The 11,381-nt window shown below is 43.2% G+C and overlaps 1 protein-coding gene across 1 annotated transcript in view; it reads left to right on the forward strand.

The window, feature by feature from the left end:
- Positions 1-10: 10 nt before the first annotated feature.
- afg2a (AFG2 AAA ATPase homolog A) overlaps positions 11-11,381 on the forward strand; it is a 104,168-nt gene continuing 92,797 nt past the window's right edge. Inside the window, 10 exon segments of the mRNA XM_079352298.1 lie at positions 11-342; positions 1,091-1,215; positions 1,331-1,488; positions 2,138-2,196; positions 2,286-2,942; positions 3,342-3,471; positions 3,731-3,787; positions 4,072-4,195; positions 6,181-6,282; positions 6,654-6,807. Coding sequence (XP_079208424.1) covers positions 168-342; positions 1,091-1,215; positions 1,331-1,488; positions 2,138-2,196; positions 2,286-2,942; positions 3,342-3,471; positions 3,731-3,787; positions 4,072-4,195; positions 6,181-6,282; positions 6,654-6,807 — 1,741 coding nt within the window. The 5' untranslated portion in view covers positions 11-167.

Genomic DNA, 11,381 nt, shown 5'->3' on the forward strand with positions numbered 1-11,381 from the left:
ATCAACTGACCTGAAGTTATAGTGAGCGATACAACAAGGGTTTACGGTAAAAAAGTGGGCGGGTCTGAACTTTAACCAGGAAGTTTACGGCACCGCTCCGTGTTTACACATGGTTGAACCTTCACGTGGGAAAAGATATTGCTCAGTTTAAAACAACAACAACAACAATGTCTTCAAAGAAAAATAAAAGTAAAACGAAAAAGGGAAGTGAAGGGGACGGCTCGCTCGTACTGAAGGAGGGATCTGATGGCTCCTCCAGCCTGCAAACATCCAGTCACGAAGGAGGAAGCTGCAAAAGTTTCAACAGCAACTCATTCACTGTCATGGATTTCATTGATAAAGGTAAGGCTTGCAGAATAAACACAGGTGCCGGCACTGTGTGGTCGCTGCAGAAGGTGTTGAGCATGAACCAATCAGCAGTCACTGTGCGGAGATGGATGCTGCAGTGTGGTCCATGCTGCATGCAGGGATGCTGATCTAACTGTGATAACAGAGCACTGTGGGATTAATTGATAAAACCAGAACCAGCCCTACTTACAAAAAAACCCCAAACAACCTCTACTTTGCAGGCCAAATAAGAGAAAATATCATGCAAAATGAATTTTAAAATCCATTGAACTGTAGTTTTGTTATTGTTTAACCAATTTGAGGTTAAAACCTTCAAATGATTATGCACTATTTCTTGCAGCTCTATTGGTTTATTGCAGACCTGTTCTGCTCTGCAAGACACCGTTGACGTGAATCTATAGGCTACTCACGATTGTCCAATTGAGATACAACACGGACGCAAACAAAACTACGAGTTTACTGAAGTCCAGATAAACCAGATACCTTCCACAGTTACTCTTTCTATGATTAAAATACTAAAATACGTCTCTTATGATAATCTTCAATAGTATTTAAAAGTATATAAGCATTAACAGAGAAGTACACTGTTTCATAAGACAGTTGCAAACGATTGAGGAGGAGTGATAAGGCTAATACTAGTCCATTACTTTACTTTGAAGTTTACAATGTGGATCTTATTTTTCGACATCCTGATTAAACTCATATTATATATAAATCATATTTTCTTTGTTTTTCCTCGCAGCCGATGACAAAACACCAAGATGTTGCAGATCGACTTTAGCCCAGTTAAGCCTCAATTCAATGAGGTCAGCCAGCGTCTGCATCGGGAGACCGGTCCTGCTGACGAGTCCCAAGGGACAACAAGAGGTCTCCTCTCCTCGTTTGTCATCAAAATGTCGTGTTACTTCAAGAGTACTTATAAATGACTTTCAGCTCAGCTAACTTCTTCCACACCTGCTAATCCATTATCTTTACCTCTCAGGTGTGTTTAGGATGGCCAGTTGCAGCTTTTCCTGCTGGGAAAGTTGGCCTTCAGAAATGTGCTCAGAGTAACCTCAAGGTAAAGTCAGGGGACGAGGTGACGCTGCGCCCACTAACCGGTCCTGTTCTTCAGGCGGAGGAGGTGACGCTCTCCAACAGGTAACGTTCACCTGATCTCACAGCGCTGCAGAGTTTGAGAGGTTGAAAAATGAACGTCACTTTGAAGGCTCTAGTTTGTGGAAATGATTTGTGTTTAAAAAAAGACGTGTTGCCTTAGTATTTAAGAAACTTCGGCTTACATGTTATCAAAACAAGTATCATTACTTGAATTTGACTCGAATTTAAAAGTTTTAAAACTCTCATATCCTAATGCTATATTTTTATATATTTCATTCCCTATGTATCTATGAGCAAAAGGCTCCATATGTACACAACACTCTTTGAATTCTTCTTCTCAATATTGACCTCAAACCTCTCCTTCAAATGGATCACATGTAAAGACTGCCATCTCCTGGCTGTATAGGGACGTTACAGTTTAAATGCTGAAACCTAAATTAGAATTCACAAGTGTTTTCCAGATGTCATGTCTCCATGTCATGTTATCAAAATCATTTCTAGATGATTTTATAGTTTTAGATTCTATTGGGTACGGCTCCATCTTTTTCTTTTCTGGATCATTCATTTCATACTCATTCTCAATCTTTTCTAAATGTTTTTTTTTTTTAACTCGTGTTTGTTGTTTCTGTCTGTGTATAGCATGCTACAACATGCGTGCAGCTGAGTCTAACACTCTTTAACGTTCCTTCAGGTCTAAAGACGACACGTTAGAAACGGAGGAGTTCAAAAACTTCTTCCTAAGGACTCTGGGTAAGTCCATCTTTTATTATATATTACTATATTACTGTCACGCTTTTTTCTTCTTTTAAATGACTAATTTTTTGTGTCCGTTGTGCCAGTTGGGAAAATCATTTTGCCTGGAAATGTTATCTCCCTGTCGTACTTCGGCCGTTCATGCAGTCTCCGGGTGGAGGCCATTAGAGGGGAAGACGGTGTCACCCTCCACAGACCGGCTCCTCTGCCAGGACCGGGTCCTGACACGGAGGAGTCCTCTGTCATGAACTCTGTGCTGGACTCCTCGTCGGCTGACCTCTCCCTGCAGCTCAGCTTGCTCACTGTGGACGACAACAACCCTGAAGGGACCCCGAGCACGCCTGGAGAGCCTGGACCTGCAGCCAGCACGCCGCGTAGACCAGCACACCTCCCCTCTCTCTCCTCACCGCCTGCTCCCTGTACCCCTTCTTCCTTCATCTCCCAGAATCCTTCTTCAGAGGGGGCGGCAGAGGAGGAGAGTGTCAATCTAGAGAGCTCAGTCAGCTCAGAGAAAATCCCCACAGCTCCCCCTGGTGGTGCCTTGAACACTGACACCTTCTACTGCCTCTCTTGCTCCACTAAAGTCAGTTTCAGGGACACAGCGGGGAAAGAGGAGCCAGACGCAGACGCTAAAAAATCAAAAGTCACATACAGCATGATTGGCGGGCTCAGCAGCCAACTGAATGTCATCAGAGAGACAATCGAGCTTCCTCTGAAACACCCCGAGCTGTTCTCCAATTATGGTGCGTCGATGTCATTCACAGTCTGAATCTTAAACACTTTCTTCATTTTAATTAACATTATTTAGCAAGCAAAGATACTCCTTTTCTTCTTAGTAATCCATGACTTTGGATCTTTGGAAACATGTAATCATGAAATTTCTGCCCGTTATGCATACATTTAAAAAAAAAAACATCGTCCAGCAACTCAAGTTTGTAGTTTGTCAAGCAACGTTTTCTGCTCTGATTTGTAAATGAAAGAAGTTAATATTTCAGACATACTGTGAGTTTGTTCTGATATGAAGATGACGTCAGGTTAATCATTTATTTTAAGAAGCTGAGATTGATGGGTTTTTTTTAAACTAGAATTCATGAAAACATATATAACAGATATACCTGGGTATAAACCCTTTTTCTCTGCAGGGATAGCGCCTCCCAGAGGAGTTCTTCTGTACGGTCCTCCAGGCACAGGAAAGACTTTGATTGGCCGAGCCATAGCCAACGAGGTGGGAGCTCACATGACGGTGATCAACGGCCCTGAAATCATGAGCAAGTAAGAAGACACTTGCATCACTTGTTCAGGTCCAGTGTGATGATGCAGGGCTAAGATTGTATTCTATTTAGCCTCCTTAAATGACTATTCTTTTTTTATGCATATTTTACTAGCTCTTTAGTTGTTGCTTTGATGCATATTTTTTCGACACTTTCTACACTGTGTGATTCTCTTCTATCTATCCTAATATCATATCTTAACACACATCACCGATATGATCAAGAGCACAGATTCAGTATGTTGTTTTATATCGTTACAGATTCTACGGTGAAACAGAAGCGAGGCTGAGGCAGATTTTTATGGAAGCATCTCAGAGGTAAACTTTCACAATCAAACCTCCTCATGGTGAACAGATCATTGAATCTCTCCTCTGTCTTTTATTTATTTGATGCTGAATACATGTAAGTGGTTAAGTTGTGTGCTAGCAGTGCAAACCTTGCAGTATCCACATTATAATCCAGAAGTATAAAACAGGAAGCTTACACTCTGATCACATTTTGTTCATGACTAAACTAAAATTCTACGCCCGTCATTAAATTAGCAGCCATGTTTCCCGGTGTGTCTCCAGCTCAATGTTGACGTGTTCGCCTGTGTTCACAGACGGCCTGCGATCATCTTCATCGATGAGCTCGACGCTTTGTGTCCGAAGAGAGAGGGAGCGCAGAACGAGGTGGAAAAACGAGTCGTGGCGTCTCTGCTGACTCTGATGGATGGGATCGGCTCAGTAAGTTCGCACTTCTCTCCCGTGATACAGTCAAACAGGTGAATTAAGTTCTACAAAAACATCCGACTCTGTTGTATTTCTCTCTAATGAACTCTCATGAACTGATCTGATAGTGATACCAGTGGAGCTGCTGACCTGTGACTCCATGAGCAAAAAGCAACCTTAAAACGACTTGATCTTGTTCTCAAAACGTCTTCTTGTCTTGTACACTTCAGACACGCATTGTGCCGTAAGGCCTACCTCTCTTTAACGGCGTGCATTTCTTTACCAACACAGGATGCAAAGCCGGCAAACACACAATGAGAAGCCAAACATCAATATGAATGACAGATAGACTTGAGCTTGTGGAGATATTTTCTGGTCCTCTGACTTCTCAAGATAGATAGATAGATAGATAGATACTTTATTGATCCCGAGGGAAATTCAAGTAAAGCACCTTTACACCGACCTACACATTCACACACTGATGATGCTGAGATAGTGAGACCATCAGAAGTAACTAATCCCATTCATACACACTCGCACCCCAAGCAGAGGGAGCATTTCATGATGAAATTTGTTGCCCAAGGACACATCAGGTATGTCGCTGCAGGGGCTGCGGATCGAACCCCTAACTTACCTGTTGAGAGACGACGAACTAAAGCTGAGCCCAAGAGAAAGAGAACATGGGGAACAACTGAACTGGATCTTTTTGCTGAATGCACACTGCTGAACTTAAGTAGAATGAGATCAGGTTGAACACAAATGAACCGTCCCTTTAAAGCTTTACATTGGCTGATGATATATCCTATTTTCATTTCTCTCTTCCTCAGACCTGCAGGCTTACATCATGAAACGTACAACTGAAAGTCATCTCCTTATTCCGTCAACCAACAGCCTTTGTTATGTCTGTATCATAATTAGAAGTAGGTCTGCATGGTGCATCGAATGCTTGATCAGCAGACGTCCTGAGTTTGGCTGGCTGCAGCAGATCGTCCCTCTGTCAGGAAATGTCTTCATTGGAAATGCAGGAACCATCTCTGTCTGCTGGACGCCCTTCACACACTCTGGGCTCTGTCTCTGGGGTGTTGTTTGTCCTCCAAGCGCTCTGCTCTGGAAGATGAGAAAAAGGATGATCACCCTCCTACACACACACACACACACACACACACACACACACACACACACACACACACACACACACACACACACACACACTGGGAGCCTGGGAAACAAATCACCAAGCGTTGCTGTGATCTGTCAATTTGGCATAACTTTATCAGCGGTCAAGTACATGTCCATGTGCCCGGGAAGAAGAGAGCCCTCGTTGTGATTGGACGATATTACACAGAAACAGCAGCTCCTCTCTCCTGCCCGGATGATCCGAGGTCATCAGCACTGATTGGTTATAGGAATGTGTAAAAGGCACGTCCTGCACCTCTTCCTTCTTCCCTCCAATATTGCTTATTTGTGTTTCGATTTTCTCTGCGGTGCGAGCGGTGAAAAATTCTCATCTTGCAGCCAGACCACCCTGACAAACACACGAGTTCGCCATCAGTCTTGAGTCAAACACTTTGTGACGCTTTGCTTATGAACACTAACTGGGTACAGTTACACATGTTGAGCTTCAATACTTGTTGGACTTAACTCCCAGAGACTCGACACTGATGACTCAAATCAACCGTTTGCTTGTCAGTCTGGGTGTGCATCTCAGCCAAGCTGTTGTTTAAGATGCATCAGTCCATATCCATCATCTGTTGTTTCTTCACTTAGAGAGTTTGGAGAAGCAGCCGTGGAGCTAGCAGAGCTGTGTGGATTGAGAAACACAAACAGCTCTGACTGAAAATGTACATCTGCTAAACCGAACCTGTGAAGAAAAATGAATGCATGCAGATTATTTATCTGCTGTGTTGATTGAGTTTTTTTTTTTTTTTTTAAAGCAGCCTTCAATAGAACTATGATCACCAGGAAAGTCTCATCTCTTTCCTTTTCCCCCTTTTTTCCAGGAGGGTCACTCAGGTCAGGTGTTGGTCTTGGGGGCCACAAACCGGCCCCATGCCCTGGATCCTGCTCTGCGGCGACCAGGGCGCTTTGACAAGGAGCTGGAGGTGCGGACTAATCACCCTTACCTTGATCCTTAAGTGTTACAATGACTTTCCTGTGAGCGAGTTTTACTGTAATCCCTCCAATCTAAAATAAACCAGCGGTCAGGTGTTCGTTTAACGTTTAATCGTCCTGTTTGCTCGCAGTGAATCAGGCGAGTAAAAGTCATCAAGAAAGTGCATGAAACGTGAACATTGAGGGTCAATTTATGGATCTTTTCATTGATACAAATGAAGCTTATGGGATTGTGTCTGCTAACTCTCCAGCAGTTTGTGGTTTGGCGTTCCTCAGGGCTCCGTCTTGGGTTCTGCTTCAATAACAGTAAGTTAAACTCTCTGTCATGCAGTGCTAAGTTGTTTTCGTTTGGTGCTGACAGGTGGGGGTTCCCGGTGCTAAGGAGCGCGCGGATATTCTGCAGAAGCAGTTGAGTTCTGTGCCGTGCAGCGCCACAAACGAGGAGCTGACGCAGCTGGCCGACGTGGCTCACGGATACGTGGGAGCCGACATCGCTGCTGTTTGCAAAGAAGCAGGCAAGTACACTGCTGTCATGGCGTCGTGTCAAAGGTCAAACTAGTTCAGAGAAAAGTCGGCTTCCTTCATTGGACTCTGATCAAATACGTGTTAGCTGGTGAGAGTGGGTACCATCCCTTCACTTCTCTCTATTCTGGACGACATGTTGCACCGATGATCCGGACACGTTAGATTTGAACATTAAAGAGGAATCGTCACCTCCCTGTTCCAAAGTTTCAAACAGTCCCATGTGGTCGAGATGAAACGTCTTTCAAAACTTGAATCCTTCAAACGAATCAAAACTCAGACTGATTTGAAAAGATTGGATGCATGCTAGCATGATGAATGTATTCCAGTCTTTCAACAGTCATTACTATTTGGTAGCTTATTTAAAGTAGAAGTAATAAGTGAATGATTCATGGTGCTTGACATCTTGTGCAAGCAAGGCACGTATTTGTACAAAAGTACATTCAAAAAATACAGAGAAACAATCACAAATCACGCACCAGGGGGAACATTTCATCAATCACAGGAGGTTCACTGACTCACAGATAAAGTCATAGTCATGAATCTTTAATATGAAACTATTCGCCAACAACAAGATCATCCACAGCTGCTCAGCGTGCTGCTCCGTCTTTTGATTTCCTGACACCAACATCATTTGGAATACCAAAACAAAGTCACGCACGGCGTCCGGCTTAGAGAAGCGTGCCGTCGCTCAGCAGTTCGCTTTGCTTTGTGGGTTCAGGCATCCAACCAAGAAACAAAAGTCATCTGGACAACACTTTGCTTTGAGTGTTCGGGTACGTTAGACCCCTCCTCTGCTTGAAAAAAAAAAAAAACCCAAAACACATTTTTCTTGTGACTCATTCTTCCTACATTTGTGTTTCACAACTTCTTAGATGTTTCCTTGTAGCGCCTGACATGCCTGCAGCTCTTTTTGAACACAGAGGCTCAACCATCCTTTGAAATGTGCCAAATAGGAAGTTGGGAGTTTGTGTGGTATTCAGCTCCCAGTGAGGGAAACCACTAAAACCACCACTTGTTGTGAAATTCCTGTGCCCCCTTTACTCCATGTGCCACAAACAGATCCACCTCACATCCTCAGGACAAGCATGCCAGCTCCTTTTGCAATATGTTCATGTCTGAATGTGCACGATTGTGGGGCGCGTGTGTGATGTAAGCGCACGTGCACGTTTATTTTTGTGTATGTGTGACCCCCATGTGCATCCTGGGTGGTCCGAGAGCCCCGGGTACGTGGCGTATTGCATTTCCAGCTGAGGGGCTGCTGTGCGGAAGCACTCTGCAGAAGAGCGTGATTTACCGTCCGCAGAGGGCCAGACGTGACTGGCAGTGTTTTCTGAAAAACCTCCTCACGTCCCGGAGGGAAACAACAACCTCCTCAACCCCGTTTCACTCAGCCTCACTTCCCCTCAAAATCTCCCGACCAAAATCCCAAGACAAACACAGGCCCTCCACACGGCACCACAGTACAAGCAACGGATTCACAGACTTGATTCTGTCTTCGTTTCTTTCTGTTGGCTTCAAATGTCTTACAAATGAAGTGCAAACTACGAGACATGCACATCTATAAATGCTCAGTATTGCTCCCAGCAGCCTGCAGTGAAGTTAACTTCATACACCTGTGATCCATTGTTGACAAAGAAAGGTAAAGAACTGTAAACCAAGGTTTGATTACAAGTGTGTGTGTGTGTGTGTGTGTGTGTGTGTGTGTGTGTATATGTGTGTGTGTGTACTTTACCATCAAACATTGCATAGATGCTCATGCGCACGCACACATGCACACACACATGCACATATGCACACACACTTGTACCCACAGACTGATATCTGTTTTTTCCTTCTCTGCTTTCATTGAAAGGAACAAAAGCCAAAGAGGCACGAAAACACATCAAGTAGGAACTGCAGTTGTTTCCTTCTGCTGCTCAGGTAACAATGAGCTGCTGGGGGAATGCACCCTCCGACGCACCACTTCCTGAAAAATAGAAATGTGGGGGGTGACTGTAGTGCGACGGCTGCGACATGCGAGGGTCACGCACGAGATCCCCAGCTCGCACAGCTGCAGAGAAGCATGCACACAAGTCATGTCTTCCATGTTTGAAACATGCACACTGAATGCGCCCGCCGCACTGAGGGCTTCACTTCCTGCCTTCAGTACAATAGCAGCCTGCTTATAGATCACACAGGGAGACTATTTAAATCAGGCCTTCATCGAGGTCAACACGCTTCTCTTTTGTGTGTGTGTGTGTGTTTTAAATCTGTGTCAGCCTGTTTGTCTTTGCACAAGAACGGACGGAAATCTTGATGTCATTCAGGGAGGTTTTGTCTGTCCAGTCCAAGTTTAACTGAGCCCAAGAAACAACTTCTTGACGACAGATGTGTTATACAACCAGCGCCTAATTACAGTTGATTACGGATCAACCGGTTTCCAATGTAATGCAATGCAAGAGCACACTTCCACCGGATCTATTACGCTGCTTCATCAAGGTAGTCTTAAATCCCTTTAAGCCTCCACAGAGTGAACAAATTATTAGGATTGCCTGTGCTTTATATCATGTGCACTGACCGAGGGGATCCAGGTCGAACGCTGCCATCCTTCAGTGAAGCTTCATATTTTACAGCCCGTGAGAAAAACCACAATTTGGCTCAGAGATAGATAGATATATGAACCTTTCATTACACAGCAGTCATGTTTTATTTGCTGCTTGACCAAAAAAACAAAAAAAGTTCAATGTCTGATGCAGATATTATTAAGACTAACATAAAGTAATACCAGAAATCATAGTCGATTGATTTCTATGTATATTTTGATCTCCTCAAAGATGCAGATGGGCTATAATAAAAAAAAAACAAAGTAGGAGATTTCTGTTAGAGCTCACTTAAACTGGCTCAAAAACTAGTGACAATAGGAGAGACATGTTCAAGTCTATGTCTACATTTAACCTCGGGATATAAATTAGAGTTTGCAAAATGTTTTGGAGGGCCTGGTTTTGGTTTATAAAAGTTTTTCCTTTTGCTTTAAAAAATGCAAAAGTCCCAATAAAGTGATGAAGACTATTCTTCTGCAGTACAAGAACCTCTAAACTCCTTTTGTTCTTCTAAAATGTTTAATCACATCAAAGCTTCTCGGTTCATTACTGCTGGAGGAAAGATCAGACTTTCTGTAGCTGAACTTTTCCAAACCTAAATTAGGCCCTCTAGTGGACAAATGTTGTAATGCTGAGGAGTAAACAGGCTCAGCTGATGTTGGTATGAGGGGCAGAATTATCCAGGGAGCCTTTTATAAAATCTGGCAACAGATTAAAAATGAGCCTTTTTGGCTAATTCTGGTATATTTACAGAAATGTTTTGAATATAATATTTAATATTTGTCCCTGTAAAATAAATAAATAAAGATTGACTGTCTTCCATTCAGAGCAGATTTTAATGATTAAAAGCCGATCATTTATTTATTCTTTCTTTCTTATTTTACAAGTTAAACACTCAAACTCTTCACGACTACATCTCTTTTCACTTGTGGATGCAGTCTCTCTGTCAAACGTCCTCCTCCGAGCTTCTTCCGTCTCAGTCTGTCTCTAAGGTGGACATGGCTTCTCTCATCATGCTTTCTTGCAGGCTGACAGATTTATGTACACGTTCAGACGATCTGCTGGACTGTGTTAGTCACAGCAAAAAAATGTACAGCCGCCTGCACGCCAGCCACTCTCTGACAGAGTCTCTGTTGGATCTGATGCAGCTCCTCGTCACGTCACGCTGACCTTTGCTTATATGAGACGTGTCAGCACGTACACTGTCCCTGGATAGACTGACAGAGACAGACTCATTATAAAGGTCCCATCCTGTACTTCAGCTGGTGCAAAGCTGCTTCATATCTGATTCACTGTTCAGCTTCTCGACAGTACAGAAAAACGTTTGATAGGTACGATGGATGGAAAATGACCAACAAGCGATGCTAAACTCTTACAAAAATTCATAAATGTTCGCTATTATATGGAGATGCACCAATTGTACAAATCAGAGCTGATGCAGTTTCTTAATTTCCTTTATTAAATTCTTTGTGTGTTTTCATTAGCGAGAGGTTCTAATGTGTTGAAACTGATTTTCAGTGCATGTTCCTGCATTCGACCTTCTGGGCACCTTGTTGGTCATTGTATTTAAATTGATGTTACGTCTCCCTCCTCTTGACTTTTCACTCGAGCAAACTGCCCTCTGTTGGTCTTTCTCTGAGGCTGCCTCACTGCCGACATTTTCCTCCATGTTTGACCTCAGAGATTGTCCAGCGTCCAATGAAAAGCTCTTCTCTGAGTCAGCAGTTAGGTATAGACTCATGCAACACACCAGATACACATTGACACAACTCATATTGAATGCATGGTACATTACTTGTCTATGTGGCCATTATCTTCCGATACTGAAGTGTAACCGACACATTCATCCTTCCTTATATTTTTCATGTGCATTTTACTTTTTCAGAAATATGATGATGATATATATTTATCTGCACTGAACGCCTTTCAATGTTTATTGCTCTGCAGTCCCCGACTATACAGAGTGTCTCCTCTCGACGGACACA

The sequence above is a fragment of the Symphodus melops genome, assembly GCF_947650265.1.
Source record: "Symphodus melops genome assembly, chromosome: 9".
NCBI lineage: Eukaryota > Metazoa > Chordata > Actinopteri > Labriformes > Labridae > Symphodus > Symphodus melops.